The sequence below is a fragment of the Falco cherrug genome, chromosome 2 (genome assembly GCF_023634085.1).
Source record: "Falco cherrug isolate bFalChe1 chromosome 2, bFalChe1.pri, whole genome shotgun sequence".
Classification (NCBI taxonomy): Eukaryota; Metazoa; Chordata; class Aves; order Falconiformes; family Falconidae; genus Falco; species Falco cherrug.
The window spans coordinates 5,109,693-5,135,174 of record NC_073698.1 but is presented as its reverse complement, the minus strand read 5'-3'; the positions used below and the strand labels follow the sequence as shown (position 1 = coordinate 5,135,174).

General features: G+C 41.4%; 1 protein-coding gene across 1 annotated transcript in view; it reads left to right on the top strand.

Annotated features, from left to right (window-relative positions):
* TENM4 (teneurin transmembrane protein 4) overlaps positions 1-25,482 on the top strand; it is a 353,678-nt gene that overhangs the window by 249,596 nt on the left and 78,600 nt on the right. The window contains 2 exon segments of the mRNA XM_055703071.1: positions 4,650-4,866; positions 19,221-19,340. Of these exon segments, the coding sequence (XP_055559046.1) occupies positions 4,650-4,866; positions 19,221-19,340 (337 nt within the window).

Below are 25,482 nucleotides of genomic sequence, written 5' to 3'. Positions count from 1 at the left end.
CTCCATAACTCTGAGAATGTGAAAGGTGTTTATTTCATGGCTTTGGACAAAGAAGGTGTGATGGAAGAGTTGTATTTTTGGCAGGACTGCCAAAAGGACACACGTGTATATATAAGACGCATAAAATATCTCAAAGATGTAAAAATTCTCATTACATGGAAATAATAAGAAACATGAGAGATGGCTTAAAATCTGGCTCAGTGGTAGATCTCTGAATTAATTTGTTAATTGAAAGGCATCCATGAGTGAAACTGTTTCTGATGGGATCCCTTGGAACTGGTTGTTGTATCCGACCCTATTCAGCATTTTCATCATGGTCTCAGAATACAGTTTAAATGTCTCCTGGTAAAATTTAAGTCACCTGAAGCTGGATATGATGGTAAGTAGGATACACAGATCACTGATACAGATTGATCTGACTCGCATCACTACAAGATCACAATCAAACAAAATGTGTCTTAATGCAGCAAAATGCAAGATAATACCCCAGGGAACAAAGAAAGCATGTTGTATTTATGGGTTGGGAGACTCTTGAAAAGCAATGACTTGGAACAGGACCTAAGGTCACAGGAGATAACTGTCTCAACATGAGTTCTCAGTGCAAGGCTGTTGCTATAAGGCTACTGTGAACCTTAGAAGTACAGAAACCCAAAAGCTGGGAAGTTGTCTGTTTTCTGTACCTAATATTGCTGCCACAGTTGTGTGTCCAGTGTTGGTGCCCTTGCATAATAAAAGATGTGAGATTACTGGAAAGAAATCAAAGGATGCCACACAACTGAAAAAAAAAAAAAAATCCAGTGGCTGGAAGAAAAACTTTGCAATGGGAAGTTTAATCTTCTTCAGCTATTAAGAGAAAAGTTTTGGAATGGATTGTTGCTCTGTGTGGAGGGACTTGCACATGGAAAAGACTTCTGAGCATGCAGGGCAGAAGGAAATATTGGTAGCCTTGCAGACAAAGGGAAAACAAGTTCCACTGGTGGGATATTGGAGTTAGACAAATTCAGCCTTGAAATAAGATGCAGTTTCCTAGCAGTAATTAAGCATTTGAATAGCTTGCCGGAAGAAGTGAGGCACTCGCTGTAATTGGCTGTCTTTGATATATGAGATATCTTTCTAAAAGACAGGCTTTAATCCAGTTCTGGGGGGAAAAGAAATGAACAGCCTGTGTATATAAGAGGTCAGACAAGCTGATCTTAGTAGCCTCTTTGACCTTAAAGCACATGAATTGCTGTAATCCCTCTACACAAGGCTTTAAACCTTGCATGTAGATAATTCAGCAACACGTTTGTTCTACGAAGTTCCATGGTGATATTACAGCTATATGTAGAATAAGGGAGCTGCCACTTCTTAAAACCAAGAGTTGCATAAATGTGTCCATAATGAAGAACTTACCGTGCTGCATATTAGTGCACTGGGAGCTACCAGAGTCATGAATCCATGCACAGACCATGGGTCTCTGTGGCTTTGTTGCTGCAGAACATGGGATGCAGAAGCCACTGATCCCATGTTCACCTTCCTGTGTTACCTCAGTCTGAAAACTTCACAGCAAGTTCTAAGGAAAATTCACCATTATGCTTTATAAATTTCAAAAGTGTTTTGTGTTATGACTTCATACTGTTCTGTGGTATCGTACCTTGCTATATTTTCCTTTGCTGCTGGTGCTGGCATCCCACATTTATTTTGTCTATTTGGACCATCAAAGCATGAGTTTTGTTTTGCTTTGATTTTATTTTGCATTAATCCATGCAGCTGCCTGAACGCCTTGCTCTTCCATGGGTCAGGAGCTTCTTGCAAATGTCACTTTATCTTCGCTTTTCTAATGGATCCAGTGAAAGATCCCAGGGCATGAGAAGTCATAGCTATGTACAATTTCATTGTATCTTCTTACCATTCACTGTAGGGCATCACTTGGATCATTTGCAGACCATACAATTAAAAAAAAACAAAAAAAACCCAAAAAAACACAGGAAAATAATATTCAGATGGTGAATCCCTGTTTATAATTTGGTTGATAGCTTAACTCTTGGTGGTTCTACATGGCACAGACAGAAATGGCCTTTACATTTTCTAAGCTAAAGTAATGCTTTGCCTTGGTATTGATATTAGAGGGAGCGGTGTAGCTAAACCCTGTTTCAACTCTTGAGGACCTTAATGACTTCCAGATGTCAGTGACAAACCTCTCTGGTGTAATCACCCTCAACTTATTCCACAGAGGCCTGAAGCATGTTAGTTGAAAGCCTTACCTGCAGATGAGTCCTCAGCATTCCCACCTGTACAAAGCATTGTCCTGTGCATCTGTTCTTCAAATATTTATCTACAGTTTCCTGCAAAGACAATGCTTCCTTGCTGTCTTGCAGCTTCAGGTCCCAAAACGCATTTCTGATGCCTGGAATAGACAGGATAATGAAGAGGTATGGTACAGCTGGTTTGCTGTTCTCTCAGCAGAGTGTCTGTAGCCTTAGAAAACATTATTAATGTGGGGGAGAAAATGACATCATTTTATCTTGCTTGAAATGGTAGTCGATATAGTAACAGGGCTGGTTTATTGTTTCTTTTCCATTTCTTCTTTTTCTTCTAGTAGGTAGCTATGGATAAGCGTGTTACATCTATGCAGGTCTTTATTCTGTAAACAGTCTCTCAAACTGCATCTGAGATTTGACCTTCCAGAATCCTACTGGCCTAATCATCTGCAGCAAGTCATTTTTTTAATGGGCAAATAAAACATAATTAGTTCTTTTTCATTATCACTAGTCATCAAAAGAAAAGGCAGATGGGTAGGTTTTGTGCCTGAGCTGAAAATTTTTGTGGCAATTTTGCAAGGAGTTATAAAGATGGAGAGATATCAGAACAGACAGAGGTAAAGATAATGGATGGGAATTTCAAAAGCGTTTTTGCTAGTCTAACGCTGCTCCCATTATCATTAACGGCAGGTGTAGAGCACTTGTGAAAATGACTCAGTGTGTGTGTGCGTGCATGTCTATGCGGAGCAGGTACTCGTTGCACTTTGACCTACATGTAGACTGGAAGCTCTGGGAATGTGGAACAGGCTTTTTGTTCGGTTTTCTGCGTGCGGGTAACAACATGAAATGATGTTGCCAGTGATGTTTTATGGCACTAAAATTTTCCAAGAACAGAACAGGTATAACTCAACAGAATCTGAGTCCGTGACGTGTAAGCCATCATAAGTACTAGAGCAATAATAGCAGATCGGATTCTCATCCTATTTATATTGCAGTAAATTCAAAGTAATGCCAATAAGATTAGTGAAAGGACTTCTAATTCATACTGGTATAACTGGGATGAAGCTGAAGCTCACAATCTGTAATGACAAACTGCCTTGGTTTAAGTTACTGTTTCTTTGAAATAAAAAATACATCATCCTGACAACTCCAAATCTCATCCCACTTCACGAGAGACCCTACCTCACAGGAGAGTGTTGCTCTCCAAGCACGTTCATTTCTTGCTTCTATGCTGAAATCATTAGTAGGATGCTAGCTGTAAAGGTGGTTTCTCTGATATATAGAGCTCCCAGCAACTACACTGAGACCAACCACTCATTCCACATAGGTCTTTGAACAGCCATCACATGGTAATAATTTTCATTCACTGTCAAACTGTCTTGCTTGAACTGATGAGTTGGAAGTGAAGGGCTCCATATCCCATTACCCCAGAACAAAAATATCCAGTTCCCTTATCTGATTTAAAGATCCATCTGTACTACATGCTAACAACTTTTATTTCTAAATGTGATGCTTCGTCAAACCTCTTCTGAGCTTTTTTTGTATTTCCTTTCCTGTCACCGCTGTTTTACTAACCTGTTTGCAATGAACAGTGGCATCTCGAAATGAACTGGGGAATGTGGCTACGGTGGTGGGAGGGGAAGTGGCACTCTCTGCATTTGATGACAGATATGCAAACCCTCATTTTACTAGAGTATGTTTGGCAAGCTTTTCTCATGTGTGTCCACCGCTATTATTGTTGTTATTATTAATTTAGTGGTGCTGAAAGTACAATATTTATAGCCTGAGAATTTGAGGTCATCTGTTACTCTGTTAGTCTGCATGGAATAGATGTGACAAAAGGCCAAAAGAGTTTACACTTTCCCTGCAAAATCTCCCTTACTTTCTCACCTGTCTAGCCAGAGTGTTTAGCGGGTTGCATGTATAGATCTCTCTGTAGCTGTGGTAGGTACCAAGGCTTTATTCACTATTTAGTCCTGCTGAATGTGACTCTGATAGCCACATTTGGTATGATGCAATGTGCCTGTGATTTGCACAGGGAGCAGGACCAGTGTACTAAAGTCATTTATATATTGACAGGAAAAAACACACCTTTTGGGCCTCTGGAGTTATCTGAGTGACTGAGATGTGAAATGGCATATCCCAGAATTAACTTCAAAGATGCTTTCTTTTAGGGTCTGATCTCGTATGTATGTGTGGTTTTTCATATATTACTTATTAATGCATATTCATGTTACATGTCAGTGCATATTTGAGGTTCTTTATTGTGGCTTTAAGAGAACATGCCTTCCTCTATATAGGTGTAAATTCACGTTTCTCTGTTATGTGCACTGGAGAGTGATCTTGCACCCTGAAGTCTACACCACTTTATGTTACCATTGCTCTAATATCTTCCTTACGCTTCTGCAGATGGCCTGGTGGACTGCATGGACCCAGACTGCTGCTTGCAGCCACTGTGCCATGTCAATGCGCTGTGCCTGGGCTCCCCGGACCCCCTGGACATCATCCAGGAGACGCAAGCCCCCATCTCCCAGCAGAGCTTGCATTCATTCTATGATCGGATCAAGTTCCTGATTGGCAAGGACAGCACTCATGTCATCCCTGGAGACAATCCTTTTGAAGGAGGGTAGGTGAATTTTGGTTTTGATTCAGTAAAAGGTAAAGCATAAGCCACTTGGCCATTTTAAGATGGGGAATGGCAGCAAGATGCAGAACATGGAAATTGTCTAGGGGAAGTAGATATCTGAAGAATTTTGTGGCTGATGTATTTCTGCTGACTGTCTCCTCCTCTGCAATGTCCTGCCAGCCGGTAAGACAAGATACTTCTCTCCCAACACATACTGGCAGTTGCATCTTTCCTGCCTTATTTCAAGAAGTGAAAGCCATCTGTTCAGCAGGGTGCCTCTAGTTCAAGTGACTGACATTTTCCAGAAGTGTCTCGTAAACAGCAGTGTCAGACCTTCCACTGATGGAGCCAAAAGAGAGGGAAACTAGAATGGTATTTACAATCTATAGTGTGACTTTTAGAGACTTCTAAAGATCTGAAGAACATCTTACAGCCTAGGGAGGACTAGGAGAGTGATTTCCAATATAAACAATCAACTTGAATATAGATTGGTTTTAATACTTAGACATTCTTTATCGCTGGAATCATCATCAAGAGGCAGGAACTGGCAAAGCAATCTTACACGGCTCACTTCTGTGACTGCATCTCAGCCATTTGTTTAAGTACGTGCCTGGCTGTGAGGGGAGGCCATCCCTTTAAAATCATAGGCTTGCAACAGGGCACTCTAATACATACCCTGCAGTGTCAGATTCTTAGATCATTCGGCGTCTGCCATGAATGTTGCCTTTCAGAAGTGGTGACCCTGAGCCAAGAGGTGGTTCTCAACACTTAGGTTTGGACTCTGTTGAATTCCACTCGGTCATTAACTGCTTGCTTTCAGTTTTCCCAGACACAGCAGTGAATAGGTTGGGACTGAATATATACAACCCTCCTGTCTGTGTGGGTGTTTATTTCAGCACTTGCCTCTCAACAAGCCTCTCGGGCCCTTCTGGGTCTGACCTAATGCGCTTCCATTAAGGGACATTGGCAGCGTTCCTTGGGTACCACCTCCCATATATTGCCATCTTTGGTGGTCTACAGGCTGACCTCAGACATGAACCACTTCAGAGAGCACCAGTGTCAGGGAGTTAGCCTGATGTGATAGCTTCCCTGATTTGTCGTGCTGCCAAGCCCTTCAGGGTCCAAAAAAGCTGACAACTGTGATTCAGATTAAGGCCAAACACTCATTATGTTGCAAACTGCTGTACTTCATCAGCATTCTGAAGATTGCAGGTTCTGGGTACTGCACAGTTCAAACGCTGAACTAAATGTTAGCAGAGTGAATTCTCTGCTGTCAGTTGTTGTGATTTGTTGCTGTAAAATCAGGTTTTGGAATATAAAATAGATTATACTCACAATTTAATTTTTCTGATGTATTTAGGATTGCAGTTCCTCAGCTGAGCTTGCAGTCGGAAACCTTTCCACAGAAGACTCTGGTATCAGGTCCATGTGTATCAATTCTGATAAGTAGAGAGTTTTGGTAGACACGTGTCTGTGTTTTATGAACTTTTCCATACAACTAAAGAACTGCAGGAATCTCCATACATATGTGATAAAAACAAAATAAAAAATTGCAGCTTCTCTTTAAAGGCTGCTTGCATTCAGCAGCACACAGAGGTGGGGGAAAATAATGGGAATTTCTTATTTATACATTGAATTTGTTTCTGGGAGTGCCTGCAGAGGACCAGCAGAAAGACTGTGTCATTTAGGGTCACATAAACTCCTACAGGAGTTACATGTGTTTCATAGATCTGATGATAGGTCTCTACATAGGAAGGAATTACTAACCATCTGTAAACGTCCTGCTAAAGGATGATTTGGGATTCAAAAGGAGCATCTGCTAGCAGAAATGTTTATCTGGCATATAGATTACTAGAGTGAAGGAATGCAAAGATTCAAATCAATAGGAAGGGTTTTAATGATTGCTTTTCATTAACTGCAGTGGAACTAATAAATGGGGCTCTTTGTTCCATTTAAGTTAACACGAAGAATTATACACAGATAGCGATGATTTATGAGGTTGCCATTCTTAAAATATCAGCGTAGGGTGTGTATAACTAGATATGGTCTACAGGCACGTCACCTCAAGCTGTGGTTGTATTGCATCTCTCAAGTTAAATATCTTGACTCATCACGAGAACAGCTGCAAATAACAGTGAAGGACCACAACAGAAGGTATATTTTCCCCTGAGACAGCACCACAACACAAGTCCAGGCTTACCGGTCTGTTGTGTTGCTAAAAATGCCATTACGCTTTTGGGATCTTAAAAGACACCAAGTGTTCCTGTTAATTCTTAAAGATCCTATAGATCTGGATAAACTCAACCATTGCAAGTGTTTTCTGCTTACTTGAACTTCTCTTTGTAGTTTCAATTGTCTGTTTTCACCCCCTGGAATGCTAAACCTTTAAACAGCTGTCCCTTCTCACCCTGGAAATGGCAGTGCTTCAGCAGTGGTCAGAGTGGCTGCTCCATGGAGGAGCATGGGCTGGGACCATCTAGGACCCAGTGAGGCTGGGCAGACAAGCCTGGCTGCATCTGCATGTGTGGATATGCCCTTTCTTCAGCAGCATTCTCACTGTTGAATGTCCTCCAGTCGCTTTTACAACAGACAGGCGCTAAGATCCTTCTTATCCATGGAACTGCTCAGTCTCTCCGTGAAGGTCACAGCAGCAGCTGGGGGCAAGGTGAACCATTTTCATCTTCCCTTCCAGCTGCCGGCTTAATAGCTTGTCCAACAGGAGAGAGGGCAGGAAATCTTTTTGTTCTGAAGGAGGGCTCCAGCACCCTGCCTTAGGACAACCCTCCCCCTTCCATTGCTGCTGCTGCTGCAAGTCATTAAGCTGTTTCTCCTTCCTGGCATAGATCAGGACTGTAGAATGCTGGGCATGGAACATCCTGTATCTTTCTGTTCCAGCACTATCATCCTCATGGGGTAGGATTGGAGCTGGAGCCATGCCACTTGCTCTGAGCAGTCCCCCATGAGCAGGCAACACTGGGGTGAAGGAGACCTCTGTGTCCTGCAGAGACACCTGTGGCACAGGCACACTCATCGTTCAGGTCAGGAGCCGCAGCCTACTCCTCAGGTCTTTATCAGGTCATGGCTGGCTGATGATCACCCCTGGGAGAACCCCAGCACATTTGCATTCCTCTGTGGCCTGTGCAGAAGTGGCAGCAGAGTGAAGGAGATGACTGAATAACTATGCAATATATTTCCCGGGCTTCAGAAACACAGCTTAGCTACCCTTTAGAGAGAACAGCAGTGCAGATCGCCTAATGGATACAAATAAATGAATGCCTCGTGACAGCTAGCCTTTGAGTGAATTTATTATTGAATTACACTCCAGCTTTTTAAGAACAAGCTGAGCTGACAAGCTCTCTCACCACTGCAGAAGAAAAGGAAAGACAATGATAAATTACCCTGATGGATAAAGGTAAAGACCTTGTCTCCTGCAAAATACCAGCAATTATATATTATTCATGTTTGGGAAGAAAAAATAATCATTGCCCATATTGAAATGAGTGTTTATGATGATAAAGCAAGTAGCTAAATTAAATTCTGAATGCACAGAATGTCTTTTCACATCATTTTGATGAACAGATAACAAGTACTCTTCTGCTACTTGATCGTTCTTGTATTGATTTTGAAACCACTTACTCTTGCTGTTTGCTTTGTATTTTTAAGCCATTCTTAGTTGTCCATCACCATAAGGAGCAAGCACAAGATGCAGTGGTGTTAAGTTGTTGACTTTCAAGTAGGACACCTGATATATTTGTTCTCTCTTGAGGGACAATGTCAGAAAATTGCAATAACTTTAGCAAGGCTAAAGTCCTGATCCACAGGGTCTTCTATGTTAAATGTTGTCATAGGATTAAAGTACCTCAGAAAACCATGTGCAGAATTGGCATTTTTTTTAAGGAATATTTGAAAAAAAAAATCAGGTCATTTTTAAGTAGGTGTGGTTTATACCCCTTGTTTTTGGGAGCAGGTTGTACATATCTACTTGCTGCCAGCAGTACTAACCCATCCCAATTACATGGGCAGCTAGAAATAGCCAGCTGAGTTATAAAGACACATCAGAGAGCAGGATCTACAATTGGCTGCAAGACTAGTCCCTTATTGCCCTCAGGTCAGTAGTCTAAATACAAAAAATAGTTTTCATGGTTGAAAATTCTGATTGGAATGGAACTTGCACATTTCTTTTGCCACTACTAAGTGACAAGGTACCTGTAAACATGTCACTCAAGCTCCTGGTGTCCCCACTGTATGCCAGGCTCTACCACAGACCTTACTGATGCAGCTGGGGAAGGTTACACAAGCACTGTTAGATGCTAAGATAGACAGGTATACTATAAATGCATGTATGCACTATTTTACTATAAATAAATAAATGAATAGGGTTTATTGTCAGAGTTAAACTACATCGATCCCAAGCCCCATCAGAACCAAAGTTGTGAGTATTGATCATGGCCAAAGAACAACTAAGAAAATATCAGAGGATTATAATGGGTTTCAAAATGTTTTGGTAGTCCAACCAGCTCAGTTCTGAGTGATTTTGAAGCATATTAGGATGATATCTTAGCATCCTTGAAGGAAGATGTTCAAAGCATCTTCTCTTTTCCTTTCACCCATTTCTTCCCACACCTGGAGAGAGGGCTGTGGGTCCACATCAGCAGGTCTTCCTGAGGTTTCTTCACAGGAAAACCAAAGTACTCTGTCTTTTCTGTACTTTTCCCTCAAGAAAAGTGATTTTTATACGGTGAAGCAAGAAACGCTTCTTTTCTAGCCAAAGACAAAGTTAGAAGTCAAAAAACCCAAACTCATCGGATGTGACTTTCTGCTGATGATTTCTCCTGAGCTGGCTCCATGGTTCTGGCCCGGCTCCAGCAGTTTACAGCTCTGTTGGGCTGGCAGTGAAATGCGGTGGGTCAGGTGCCCCCACTGAACTGCAGGTACCGTGGAGGTGATGCAGGAGCCTGTGGAGCACAGCAGCTCCGTGGATTAGGCCATCTGTGAACACCAGGCTGTGTTATAGATATTAGACACCATCCAGCATTTCTTGGAGTGACCACGCATGGCACAGCGTGGTACCTGCGCTGACGGGAACAGGGTTGTATTTTTCCATACTTTAAATCAAGCTAATGCAGCACCTTTTCAAACCCTCTCCTTCCCAGCATTACTGTCTTCCAAAGGCATCATTCTGCTTTTATTGCTTTCTGCTTAAATGAACTACTTATTAACTACAAATGATAGCTTTTTGAAATATAGGAGAATAACAAGGAATTTTCAAAGAATTAATGTTTCCTATTTTGATAATTATTCATTTTAAGCAGAGGAAAGCCATAATTATAAAACTTATCTTTTCAGTGCACAGAGCATATATATATATATGTTTTCAATGCTTGCCTTTTTTCTTTTCACTTTAAATTATATAGTATGTCATTATTTCAGCTTAAAGTTATTTTTTGTTGGGCATGGCATTATTTCCATATAATAAACTAATGCAATGTATGCAGCTACTTACTATCACTTTGTGGAATTTATATCCACAGGACTCTATGAAAGCAAAGTTCCTATCCGTTTTTATGTGGGTTTGGTTTGGTTTTTTTTCCCATAACATAGTGTAATCATAATATAATTATATTCCTTTTTCACAAGTGGCAGTAGAAGGAATTACTGTGTACACTCATTAGAGAAACTAGAGTGCAATTTTTAACAAATATTAAAAACCATTGGATATTTATTACAAAATACAAACTCTTGAGTAGAACATTCCTAGTATGATTTGAGCGTGCTTCCAGGATCAGGCAAGGCAGCTGATATAAACACTGCACCATCCTGTACCTGGGATGGAGATTAAAAGATCTCAGGTGATACCTGTGTATATAGGAGTGCGCAGAAAGCAAAACTCAAGCCTGCAAAACTCTCAAGCAGAAAAACCAAACTCTTAACGAGTTAAGTACCTCCCAGATTACACAGGTGCTGACGTGCACATTTGGTTTGAGAGTCTAAACTACGTTGTAGATGCTGATGCATTCTCTTGGAGCTGACATGTAGATATTTGATTAATATTTATTCAATATTTGAGGTATGTTCCTCTGGGGGAAAAAAAAAAAGCATCCTATGCCTATTGTTTTACATTACTCATTGATGGCCGTGTCTGGCGTGATAACTATGAGCTGAGTCAGTAGCTTCATTCGATATAGCAACATCACTAGAAACTGCATGTCCTGTTCGTTGGAGAGGTTTGATTATTTCATTACTGCATAAGGCTTCTTCAAATTAAATACCAGCTCACTGTTGTAATGATTCTCCTGTACAACCCTGGCATGTTCATTCAGCAAAAAGCTGGAGCATTCTGCCCCAAGCTTTTTACTGCCTTACCTCTGCAGAGGTTTGCGGACCCCAGACCAGAAGGCAGAGCTTGAGCCCTCCTTGGCCAGCTCAGTGCAAAATCTCCTTTCCCATTTTGAATTGCAGGGCATACAGGTGTGAGCTGGTCCTGTTGGCTTTGCAGGGGTGCGGTAATGTTCTGCCTTGCCAGATCAGCTTTGGGGCAGCGGCCTTTCGCTGTTGGATGCTAACAGCTCAGTTCAAGTACAGTTTTCAACCATTTCAATTTATCAGGAAGAGTCTGTCCTTTGAGTGTGACATTTACTTGCTAAATTGGTTAAAACTTCCTACATAAAATAGCAGTTTTAAAATCCAAATCATAAAATCTTAGATATTTTATTGAACATTTTTTTTCCCCTAATTTCTTTGGATCATTACAAAGCTATCAAACACCTTATATGTAGTTAAAGAACTTTCCCTATGATCATCAAAAAGAAAGCTCATTTTATAATTATTCGGAAATACTGTGGTTTTCCTTCTGTTCTGCTCAGTTTTGCTTTCATGGTGCCTGCAATTCAAGGGAAGGAGTTGGTTTTATTTTGAGTCTTCTGCAGAGCTGAATATGTGGCCACAGCTTACAAAATAAATAGCGAACATAAAATACTATAATAATAATACAGAACTGATGATAAGTTCTGAAGACATTTTTTTGTGAAGACTTGACATGAATACATTATTCATCTCTGAAAGTTATTGCACCATAAAGTCTTTACCTCTTATAGAAATAATGGTTATAAGATCACTTCTGAAAAATTATGAAATGAGTATAATTCAGTATTAGGTGGAAAAATTATCTTGTACCTTATGAGCTACTAAATGCTTGACTTGAACTTTACAGACCTAAAAAAATAGGTGTGTGATTCTGTTTCGTTGAGATCTTGTGCAAAGCAAAAGAGTGTTTCTTTGGTTATACTGGAGTAAAGGAGAGAATCATCAACTTTAAAAGCATTACTTAGTCCAACCACATTGTGAAGAAAAGGGTTCTTCACTGAAACTTTGCAGTAAAGCACAGCCCAACTTGATGTGTGTTGCATTTCCCATAAAACTGTTCTAAAATACTTTCACTTAAATTGTGTAGTTGGAGCCGGTTTTGTAATTTCAGAGACTAGCATCAGTGTCTTTCCTGCTTCATTTCCTATTTGCTGAGCAGCATTCCTGTTTCCCATGTCCTTCCACCTTCCTGTGAGAGCCCAAGTGAGAAATCTCAGGATGCAAAATAGTCAGTCAATGAGGCATAGAAACCCAGGATGTTTTGGATGGCAGAAGTGTCATCTCTTTCCAACAGTGGCCAGATTGCTTGGCAGACCAGAGAGGAAGATTGTGCTTTCATAAAGAGAAAAAGTACACACATTGAGTAGGTGAATAAAGTTCAGATCTTGGGAGAAGTTTTCAAAGCAATGAGGGCCTGAGTCTTTCAAGAATGGAGCCAGCAGGGAATTGTTTTGAGAGCAATGATCATTCAGTCATGGGTTTTCTAGAAGTGGTAGACAGCCCTCAAAAGATATTTTCTTACTAAACTGTCATGCAATCAAAATACCTTCTTTTCCTTTTGGAGGAGCTACAACTAGCAGTCACTAATATTGCTAAAAAAGATGATGCCACAGGAGATTTTTTTATTATTATTATTATCAATTTATAAGTCTTAATGGAACAAAACGGAGTCAGGCGTGTGCAGTGGGGAGCTTGAGAAACTGGACAACAGCTGGTCACAAAACCAAGCCCTCTCTTGGATACTAAAAATATCAGCTGAAGAAGGCCTGCTGTTTTGGTACTGTCAGGTTAGACCAGATATAAAGAGACAAGTAGAATAAAATCTGCATCTAGAGGTGTTATTGTAAATCTTGACTGATAAACTCTCTCCTCTTGGACTTCAAATGCCAACTTCATTAGTCACATTTATAAACGTATCCTAGCATTACGTTGCTTTTTGCCCTGTCCTCCTTCAGACAATTTAAGTAATGGGTTTTCAATGACGTTTCATTCAGTTGGCTTTATTGTGTGTTTTGTAGAATATCTAAAAGGCTGTAGAAGGCTTCTTGCAAAAGGTTAACAGCTAAGGACCATGCCTGCATAAAGAATCATCAGCGTCTCCTGACCCTTCAGTGATGAGACCTTATAAATAGCTTCGCTGAGTAGGTTAAACACAGCAGATCCTGTTTCTTGCTGCAAACAACTTAGAATTGACTTCCTCTTATTGAGCCTGGTCAGAGCCCTTATAAACTTTGCTCTTCATCACCTGCTCTTTTTCTCCTGGGTCTCCCACTCCATCAGCTGCTCAGAAAGTTGAGTGGCAGGATCTCTTGCAAGCCACATCTTTCAGTGCCACCATAGGAAACCCTTGTATTTGACCAAGGAAACTTGGTCAAATGTCAGTGCATTTAGTCCCTTTCTCAGATTGACACTGGCATTCTGATGCTCCGATTATTGGCAAACTTCTCGGCTGAGCCTAATTAATGATTTAGAATCATGGAATCGTTTTGGTTTGAAGGGACCTTTAAAGGTCATATAGTCTAACCTCCTGGCATGAGCAGGGACATCTTCAACCAGACCAGGTTGCTCAGAGCCCCGTCCAACCTGGCCTTGAGTGTTCCCAGGGATGGGGCATCTACCACCTCTCCCGGCAACCTGTGCCAGTGTTTCACCACCCTCCCTGTAAAAAATGTCTTCCTTCCATCTAGTCTAAGTCTGCCCTGTTTTAGTTTAAAACCATTCCCTTTTGTCCTATCGCAACGGGCCCTGGTAAATCCATCTGGATTTGTATTTGTATACCAGCTGCACAACAGCTGCCAAACCCTTTCAGAAACTCCCTTGTGCTGTCCAAGGTGGTGTGGGGGTCTTTCTGGATGACTACTCTTTAATTTTCATTTTTTCATATAACTGTGCCTTTCTTGTTTGAAAAGGAACCCTTCAGCAGGATCTTTTCCATTCTTTTTCCAAAGCAGAATTCCTTAATTCAGATGGCAGCTAAGGTCAGTTGGTAAGTTCCAGGTTTAATTTCTTCCCACAGCTAAACTGAACTGAAGAAGCCAGACAGGGATTGACTCCATTCAAGGAAAGACTATCAGGACTTTTTTTCTGCATAGTTAAGAGGCAAGTGGGGAGGACTTGTTTTACAGACAGCTTTAGAGGGAAATGCTGCCACAAGCAATGAACTTGAAGATCTGCATGTTCTGCTCTTCTTCTTTTGTCCTTCGTCTGCCAGCTCAGGCATTTTCTCTGTATCCATGTGTTTGATCACGGTGCCCTTAGCTTTACCTGGCATTCTACCAATTTTTCTATCTATTCTAGTACTAGACTGCCCTGAGGTTGTTTAACATGAGACATGTGCATTCAACCCAAAATGGACGAGGTACATTTTGCCTCATCCTGTGTTATTATCAAGCAAAAAGGTCACAACAGCTGAAGCCATGAGATTGTGTTCGGAACAAATGACTCTATTTATAGGCATTTATCATCGGGGTGTGTGAGCGTGTCACAGATGAAGTGTAAAATGTAAAAATCCTTGTGCAAGGGATTAGCAGATTAGTACAATTATCCAAATTAGTACAAATATTCTAATGTCTCTGTAAGGAGGAGATGTGCCTGGGTTGTTATTCTGCGAGGGGAGTGCAGAGACACATGCTGACTAGCTGGCATGACCAGTGTCACACAGCAGGTCTGTAGCACAGGAATGGACGTGAGATCACCTAATTTCACTAATAATGCTCTTCCCAATGAATAATTACTTTCTAGATTTTCACTCTATGGTGCTCTGTTGAAGTTTCATCTGGAGCAGAAGGATAAATCCCATATGTGTGTGTGTATATATATTAAAAAATATGGAAGTGGTAAGTAATTCCAAAAAGATTAAGAGATTTATAGTGGCAAATAAAAATATTTATTATGAATAACTTGGCTGAGGATGGCTAAGTAGTCGTGATAACCATCTCCACACATCTGAAACCTTTAAAGGAGAAGACACAATGAGTTACAGTGGAAATATTTTGAGGAGCTGCAGAAATTCATTGGGGTGAGATTTCCCATGGCACCTATCCTCAGTCAAGGAAGGAATATACATTTCTTGCAGCAAAAGGGAGTTTAGGATGCATGGAATTTCTTTTTCCCAATGAAAAATGCTTAGCAGAAGCGGTATTGTTGTCTGTTTCCCAGTGCCAAGCACAGTGTCAGTGGAAAAAATCTATGAATAAGAAGTAATAGAAGGGCCAATGTCTAAGTTGTGAGACATTGAATCAGAGTCAGTATCAAAGACAAATCTTTAATGTGCTCCCATAATATGAAATGGCTTTTGAAGAATTTACTTTTCTGGCTTCTGCTCTAAAGCTGGTTTTGTCTGCTTGACTTTTGTGGACAGCCTGTCAAACTTTCTGTATATCTGAGCAGTGGGAATGTAAAGGCATCACTGCACCCCTGTCTGTTTTGCCACTGTGGCCCAGATCTTACCGGGAAGACTTAATTTAATTTTCTAGGGAATAAAGAATGGCTTCACAAAGCGATGGTGTAAAATTATCTGATCCACTATCTGGCATTCTAGATGGCATTCCAGCAATGATTCAGTATTTCAGGGAAGCTCTTATGGACAAATAAAAAAAAAAAAAAAAAAAAAAAAGAAAAAAAAAAAGGAAAAGTCTAATTAAAGAGGAAAAAAAGCAGGCTGTTTTTTGTTGTAAAGGAAGAATCCATACAGCCTCCTGTAAAAGTGGTGAAGAAAGCAAAACAAAACAAAACGAGCCAGAACACAAAGGCATCATCTGTTAATAATTCAATGGGAAGATGAGGCTCCGGCTACAAGAAATTCAATTTTGCTCAACTGCAGAAAGCGCTCTGAACTGGCAGGCATAGACTGATGGAATAAATCTCTTCTATTAACATGAGAGATAATTTTATGTAAATATATTGGGAGACCTTCTAGCAGAGCGGAGCATCTTAGCAGTACCACTTAACTTGTTTGTAGTGTAATTGCATTTAGACCAAGGTCTTCTGAAGGAAATGGCTGACTAAATTAGTGTTAACCAGGTTCCTGGGGGGCTTGGTGCATTGTGGATAGTCGATCTTGCCTCCAGAAAGGACATGTTGACTCTAGAGAAGCCAGCTGCTTCCAACACACTGTGTTTTACTGGTTTTCCCGAGTGGGGCAAATTTTGTCACCCAGGGAAGGAGAAGATTTGAGCCTCTAATCAGGGAGAGTCTGGGCTCTGGTCTTCCTCCAGTTTCCACCCCTCCTGCTTTTAACTGAGTTCAGATTTGTGCATGTTGCTCCAGCTTCTTTTTATCACTGTGGTTTAGGAAAGATGTCTCCTTTGAGGGAACATCTTTCCTTATAGCATGTAAATAAAGCTATTGTTATAGTCCTCAGGAGGATGGTGGATGCAGCTGGGCTTGCTGACGAGCTGCTTCTCTGAGAGGAGATGCCAGCGTCGTCTGAGTTAGTGAGCACGTAGATGTGCTAACAGAGTTGGAGTGCAACGTGTGAAGCATCATCTAGAATGAGAACCGAGTCTCTGGCTGGAAGGTGGGAGTTGAAACACATCCGACACAGCTGCCAAGGAGAGAGGAGGTCACTTGTTTCTCCATGTTGTGCTGGTGCTTGTTATTGTAGAAATAGTTGTCACTGATATGTAATGGACCAGATGCTTGCTAATATAAAGCACATCCCCCCGTTAACATGAGCTGAGGATCGAGGCCAATGTGCTTGCAATGTTACTTAGAAGTTTGCAACTGCTTGGACATGTGTTTTGTGTAGGACAGCAGGAGAGACACCTGCAATATGTTGTGGTTTTCCTTTGCTTGCTTTTAACTCTTGGAAGGGAAAAAACAACAGGTGGAAGTATTCTTTTTGCGTTCACAAAAATGTATGATCTTGTCTCTCAAGTATTTTAAAACATTGGTAGTCACAGTATTGGCTTGTATACGCTGTCAGTAATTCTGAGCAGCACGTCCCTCGTGCTCCAGTCTTAGTCTTCCAACAGTCTGTAGTGATTCCTCACCTTTCACAAGATGTGCAGCCATTTGATGGGAAGCTGAGAGAAGACGGTTTCAAACCCTTCCTCAGGTCTGTCTAAAGGATGGAAAAGGAGATGGGGCAGGGTGGGGGGGATCATGGAAAAATCCAGGAAGAGGAGGCTTAGGTTCTGCTCTCAGCTCAGACATAATCAGATACATTCACTTCGTGGAAAAAATGCACTGCATTTGGTGACTTGTTGATTTCAGTGGGGTTATTCCAAGCACTGACATTTTCCCAAGCATGTTCCATGGCATCATGATCCTTTGAGTTATGCTTTGCCTGCGTGTTAGAGAACGATGTGCATAGTACCATACTGGAACATTATTTTAAATTGGTTCTATATGGGAGGCTGTGTTAGAGCTTTTAATGGGAGAAGCAACAGAAGTCTGAATAATATTATTAGCTCCAAGCTGGGTCCAAATCTTTTCCTACATGACTCCTTAACAAGTCAGTGATGATATATCAGAGAAAACTCAGTGACAGAAAAAATCATTTCCATTATCTCATTTTCCTGTTGCCTGTTCCAAAACTGGATATGAATCCGGTCACATTGTAGTTTGCCAACACATTCTGGTAACACTTCAAGAAATTTTGTTAATACTGGAACTCTCAGTTTAGATCAGTAGGAGTTTTGTTTAAGACACCCTGACAAATGATCTGTTTTCTGTACTGTGGAATATACAATAGCACAGCCCTTATTAAAATGATGTTATGTTTTATCTCCTTGAGTTATACAATATCAGATTGTTAGGTGGACTGTAAGAAAATAACTTGATCTTTCCCTGATGATCCATGTTTATGAAATCATCATTACAAAACATTGCAGACACCATCCTTTGCTTCAGTAAACCAGTAAAGCAACATTTCTCAGTTGAAGTGGGTAGATAGCAAGTGCAGCTGGGATGATTTACTCTAGCTAGAGATCTGGTCCTGCACCTGTAGAAACATTGGCTTTCAATCTCTGCTCTCCAGCAGGACAGCAGTTAGGAAAATCACTCACTGGGTCACGCTAGCACACTGACACCACAATTTGCTGTTGCTGCTCAGAAAAATAGTTACCTTCAGCCAAAAATTGGGTTCAGACACTCTCACAGACATGTGATGCTTTGTCTTTATAGGAAGCTCCTCAGGTAGCAGTGTAGTAATGACTTAGAGGACTGGAAACAGACTTTGGAATAAGAACCTAGAAAATCTGTCTTCGGCTTTACTGCAGATTTTCTGACTGACCTTGGACAAATAAAAATCTGTCTGTGCTTTATTTCCTTTCTCTGTAAAATACCTATCTTGCAGCATTAATCGATGTTTGTAAAGATCCTTGAAATCCTTAGATAAAAGAGTGCATTACAGAGCATAGAGTAATTGGAATAGATGTAGCCTATAAAATAGTGCAATCTACCAAACTTGGGAGGAAAAGGCTTGTCCTGTTGGCGTGCTCAGTTCCCCAAGCAGTTAGTAGGGAAGCTATCTGAAACTAGCAAATTATCTGTCGTGGTTCTCCCAAGTGTGGAAGAAATGAGAAAGAAACGAGCCATCAAGCCTTGGTGAGGGTGCTTCTGTGGCTTTTGTGCCTTAAATATGTCCAGTTAGGTTTCTGTTCGCTTTGATTTTAAAATGTGCTTTGCCTTTAATTGGGGCAACGTTGTCAAAACTGTGAAACTTAGTTGGTTATAGCAAATTCCAATGTGGTGGTTGTGAATCCTACAGAAGTCTGTAGTTTATCGAAGTATATGCTGCAGCAGTTGCTTTTCAAGAGTAGGATAAAGACGAACCTCATTTTAGGTATTGAATGTTCTTACACAACTCCTGAGAAAGTCTTCGGCAGAGCATCCCCCCATCAAGACACATGGCATGGCCCCCAGCTTTCCAGGATATAAAGGCCTAGGCTTTCTAATCCACAGGAATTCTTAGCTGCAGAAGCAGAGAAAAACCTTGAAACTGTCAAAACACTGACTATTTCTTATTATTTTTCTCCTTCTTGCAGACATGCATGTGTGATTCGAGGCCAGGTGATGACGGCAGATGGGACCCCTCTAGTTGGAGTGAACATCAGCTTTGTCAACAATCCTCTTTTTGGATACACGATCAGCCGACAAGACGGCAGGTAGGATCTCTTTACAGGATTTACGGTGTTCATTCAAACAGCAGTTGCAGCGTTATTCCCATCAACACTGAAGAGAAACTCCTTCCAAGAGCATGTTTATTGTTGGTGCATTTTGAAGATGTTGGTGCATTATTTTTAGTTGTTATGGGGCTACATCTGGCTGGCAACCAGTGACCAGCGACGTTCCACAGGGTTTAATTCTATGGTCAGTCCTGCTCAATGTGTTTATCAACGTCCTGGATGCAGGAGCTGAATGCACCGTTATCAAGTTTACTGAAGATCCCAACCTGGAGGTGCTGTTGACTCCCTTGAAGGGCAAGAGGCCTTGTAGAGGGATCTAGATAGATTGGAGCATTGGGCAATGATTAATGGGAGGAAATTTAACAACTCAAAATGCTGGATTCTGCAGCTAGGATGGGATAACACTGGGCACAAGTACAAACTGGGAGAGGAGCGGCTGGAGAGCAGCCCTGCAGAAAGGGATCTGGGGGTGCTCGTTGGCAGCAAGCTGAGTAGGAACCAGCAGCGTGCCCTGGCAGCCAAGAAGACAACCCACATCCTGGGTGCATCCATCACGGCATCACCAGGCAGTCAAACGAGGTGATTATCCGGCTGTATGCAGCATTGGTGTGGCCTCACCTTGTGATCGAAATAAATTTTTTCATTTTATGATTAGGTGTACAGTTCTGAGCCCCGCTATTTAAGAAGGATGTGAAGGTCCTTGAATGTGTCCAGAAGTGGGCAACAAAGCTGGTGAGAGGGCTGGAAGGAATGTCCTGTGAGGAGAAGCTGAGGACTTTGAGTTTCTCTAGTTTGGAAAAAAAGAGGCTGAGGGGGGACCTTATTGTTCCCCACAGCTCCCTGAGGAGGGGAGGCGGAGCGGGAGGTGCTGAGCTTTTCCCGCAGGTATCCAGTGACAGAGCGTGTGGGAATGGTTTGAAGCTGCACCAGGGGAGATCTAGACGGGACATTAGGCAGCATTTCTTTACCGAGAGGGTGGTCAAACACTGCAACAGGCTTCCTAGAGAGGTGGTCAATGTCCCAAGCCTGTCAGGGTTTAAGAGGCATTTGGACAATGCCCTTAATAATATGCTTTAAGTCGATCAGCTCTGATTTGGTCAGGCAGTTGGACTAAATGATCCTTGTAGATCCCTTCCAACTGAAACAGTCTATTATTTTCTATTCTGATTTATACTATTATTATTAACTTTGTGATATCACCTAAAATCTTCAGCCAACAACTGAGCAATCCATGTCCATGCATGTAAAGAAAAGATGTTTCCTGCTCCCAACAGCTTTATTCTTGCTAATTCATGTTGAAATGATTTGGAAGAAGCCGTTAAGAATAAGGTTGTGTTAGAGGGAAGTGCTTAAAATCTGAGCAATTGCGCTCAACCAAAACAAAAGCATTGCAAATGAGAATGCCTTTCATCTTATCTTTTGTCTGTCAGTGCTAATTGGCTCCCTTTCTTTTAAGAACAAAAAAGAAACATAAGGGGTTCCAGCTGCACATCCTCTATGTATTGACTACTAACCACTAGCACTTGGGAGAGGATTTATAGATTTTAGCACCTCTCCAATCCACAACTTTCATTAAAGGTTTGACTTGGCCAGAGAAGCTGATAGAATTATAATGAAAGAGAGGAACACGTGCTAGCAATGTGCACTTAATGCTGCCTGTTCATGCTTAGGGGACTTTGCACCTATTGGAACACACTGATGGTGACTAGGAGGCTTTCCAAGTGATGCTCCACCTCTTGGATGACATGACAATAAAATCCGGGTACCAAAGAGGCATCCCAGGAAAACTGGTGGTCCTCTTCGGAAAAGGATGCCTCTGGAGTTTGTGCGTTTGTATTGCCCATAGCTTAGGCATTAATGCAAAAAAGAGAAAGTCTTGAACATTTATGCTATGAGTATCTCTGTCGACCTTACTGAACCTACTTTGCATGAAAGCTGCACTCTTGAGATGAGATTGCTGTGCACAGACCGGTGCAAAATCTGTGTCTATTAGAACAGATAAATATGCCTGAAAAACTGGCACAATAATGCCTGCTATAACCTTTTTTCATCTCTTTCCTTGCCATATATACAATACCCAACTACCATGTGTAATCTTTCATTTAGATTACAAGTACTGTGAGGAAGGGACCATCTCTTTGCTTTGTAGTTGTGCTGTACCTAGCACAGAGGGGCTTTATCTTAGAATGTGCCTCCGGGCACCAAACATACCGCTAAGCTAAACAGGGGCAGAGCACGGAGGCGAGCGCTGCTATCCCAGCTCCAGACCTTTGTCATATTTGAGTAACTATTTCTTTCCAATTCTTGGCTGGTGAAAGGCAAATCCTCCCCTTGCTATAAACTTACTTCTACTGGGAGTTCAGGTTAAGGAGGCTCCTTTTGCACCATGTCCTTCCCAACCTCCAGCTGCGCAGGAGACCCAGGGCAGAAAGCAATGCAGCTGGAGCATCAGTATGCTCCACCAGTCTTCAGTGGACTGCTGGTTCCTCGGGGCTGGCTGCCAGCCTCCAGAAGTTAAATTAGTTTCAAGGAGCTCAGTGCTGCAGTTTGCTGACTCAGCCCCCGACAGATACTAGGCTCCAAATGATAAAAATGACAGAGATCAGCTGTCTCAGAGCAGGGAATCTGTGACCAAGCGGGATTCATCCTGAAGCTGGGATTTCCGTTGGCAGCTGCTGGTGGTCAGTCTAACCCCAGACTGCATGGTGTCAGCTCTTCTGTTTTCACTTTTTTCACCTTCCCCTCGAATTAATCTGCTTCTACAGAAACCTTGTGCATGTCTGGTACATGACCAACATTCAACAAATTGTCCAGTTGCAGCACTGAGTCTCTGGAATCAAAAAAAATAACTTTCAAAATTGGCTGAGGCACACAAACAGATATTTTCTCAAATGAATGGGTGCAGCAGTGCATCTGTGTACTCCGGAGGTAATAAATGGACAAGTGAAAGCGCTTTTCTTGAAGAACAACAAAATCCAGCGACTTCCTCAGTGGTGAGGTCTTCTAAAAATTACCTTGAAGTATTTAAGAGCCTTCAGACTAAAATTGTCAGGGCAGAAAAAGATGTCAGACATCCCCTATTTCTGATCCTAGTCCTGCCGCTGATTTAGCGGGTAGCATTAGATGCATCTCTTAACCTTCCTGGGCCAGTCAGCCAGCCTGTGAAAGGGAGCTAACATTTACTTGCCTTCCTTGGTGATTGCTATAGATTTTATTATATATTATTTGTAAAGCCCTTTCAAAATCACATAAAGAATTACTGCTATTACCATTTCTATTATGTGTTTTGATGGTTTTCAGTAATTTTCTGAATACAGCAGGACTCTCTTCTCATCAGCTTTTTCACAGCGCAGTTTTTGTGTGATTGAGTGACTTTGTTTCAAGAAGTTGCTGCTCTTAAGCAACAAGTAATTTCTCCTGCGCTGCAGAAGCAGACCACATGCACTCCCAGTCCATAGCAGTGCACAGTGTCATACAGGGTCATCTGGACCATCTCCAGTGTCATTCTGGTTTGGAGGAAAAATGGGAGCATGCATGCAAGCACTTACCTTATTCCAGGGGTTAGGAGATAATACAGAAAACTCACTAGCTTCATTATTTGGCATATTCACCATAGGAATAGCTATTTGAAAACGTGCACTGAGTTGCCTAAAATTGATTTAGCGAATAAGTTTAGTGATAGCAGGGCAATAACTGTGGTTTTAAAGTAAGGCAGTTTGAAGACAGAATTGCATCAGTTGAGCTAGATTGGTTCCTAAGCTGATTTTGTTGCTTCAAGTTTGTTTTGGAGGGGTTTTGGCCATGACCAAGTTTCAAAATGAATACCATAAGTAAAATTTCAGTTTTAGAATTACAGTGAACTGAATTTTTCGCCCCTGTAAGTGGGTTCACTGTATCCCAGGTCTCTGCAAGTGGGTTTCATTCCTATTACAGTACTCAGGTACAGCATCCAGTAGTAAAATCCTGGTTCTGTTTAAGTCACATTACTCAGTCTGAGCAAAAGTTGGATAACTTCAAGGCTTGCATGTGTTTTTAGCTAACTGTTGGGACACAGGGTTTTTTCAGCTAACAAGGCATGAACATGAAATAACTCTCAGACCACTCCATTGTATGCATTTCTCTTTGTAAAGCAAAGTTAATAGATAGATCAAAATATCAGCACTGAACTATAAACCACATTTTTAAAGAAAGCTTTAGATTTGATTAAACTGATAATTTATAAAGGCTGCAAGTCCTCATTATCCTATGGCTGTAGGCACAGTGTTAATAAACCAGCAGGAAAGTCTCCAGAGTATTTCAGTGTCGTGCCTGCCATTACATTCAGCAACTTTGGCATGGCTCGGAAAGACCAAATACATGAACTTTAAGAGCAAAGAGATGAGGAAGGGTTATACTTTTCTTTGTGGTGTTTTTGGGGGTTTTTTTTGGAGGCTGCTTTGTGGATAGAGAATTTCATCCTTTGGCCTGTCTCACCAGAGTCTTAAGAAAAACAGAACCATATGACCATACAAGTATGATTTTTTCAAAGTGATAAAAAAGACATCAGAGATCAGCAACAAAACCAGGAATAAAATTATTCCTTCAATCTCAAAGATGGTTTTGCTCTTGTTAATTTTAATTTCACTAAGGGACACTGGGAGGAAGGTGTTTTCAGTTTGGGTTTTTCTGTTTGGTTTTGGGTTTAGCTTTTTTTTTACTTCATCAAGGTAACTTCAAAGCTGCACTCTGTGACTCTGGAAAAGCCAGCTCATGAGCAAGAGTGCCTGCTAGAAAATACTGCCTGTCTCTGTTTTCACAGCTGCTGGAGCCTGACATGGAGGTGGTGCTTTCCCTTCTGCATCCTGTTTTGGGGATGCAGGAGACGCAAGGATGTTTCACCCCAGCAGGTTGCTATGCCTGACCCAGGCTCAATGCAGCCAAGGACCGTTCACAAAGGAGTGAAACCAAGGTGTTTCCAAATAAAAACTCATCCCGCTTGCCTAAAAACTTGTTGAGCATCATTGGTAATGTTTGTTGCTTTCCTCCCATTGGCCCTTTTGGTGCCCGGATTCATGCAGAGCAAGCTTCTCCCTCCTAGCTGAAAGGCTTGCCAAATGCTAATTGACTGTTAAAAATGCTCACATCAAAGTACAAATGCTGCGCAGCTTTGCTGGCAAGGACCAGCAAGTTACTCATCAGGCTGTTGCAAGCCAAGCTCCGTGGATCTGGGAAGCTGATGCCCCCACTTGAGTGGCAGAATAAACACGTCTTTAGCTTTTTGAAATGGTTTCCACTCCTTCCCATGGACTTGATTTATTCTTTCCTGAATAACTTTCTTTTCATAATTATAATTACTAAATGGCAGCTCGGTCTATTGACCATTAAAAAAAATATAAAAAAATAAAAAAGGTTCTCCTGAGTGATTGCTTGCCAAAGATTTTTTTTTTTTTTTTTTTTTTTTTTTTTAGAAATCGTTCATACCTGTTGTTTCTCCTCTGGGACTTTGCAGTTGATCTGACAGCTTCATAATTACTTTAAAAAATAATTTTCGATAATTTTTTCAGCTTTTTTTATTTTTAACCTTGGAATTACAAGGTGCATCAAGCCTAGCTTTGGGCTGTCAGAGTGCTTCCAGGTCTTGTTTCTCATGCACAGAGAAGTACTTAAACCCATGGCTGTTAAGCACAGGAACAGCTCCGCTGCAGCCAGTGAGCCTATTCACACGCTTAAAATCTGTCTGAGACAGTCATCCGCTAGTGCCAAGCACCGAAAGTGAGAAGCAGGAATGAAAAAGAAAAAAACAAACCAACTTTCTTTGCCTGAAATGCACATTTGGCATTGCCACTGAATAGATACTGAGAAAAAAAACAAAGCAGCAAAAATGAGAGGGCTTCAAACTGTGTTCAAATCCCTTCCTTTCTCAGTTAACACCTCTTTTTTGAGTCTGTATATAGTAGATACATCCCATGGTACTTCATAAAACCCCCATCTCTGACAAGATGTGACATTTAAATACAAAACTAAGAAAAAACCCCAAACTCTATCCCAACATCTTTCTAGGCTCAGTCCATGACTGGGCTCCACGTGTTCCCTGGGCTGCATTAGGTATTAGGTGTTACATCAGGTCAGCAGTGATGCCAAG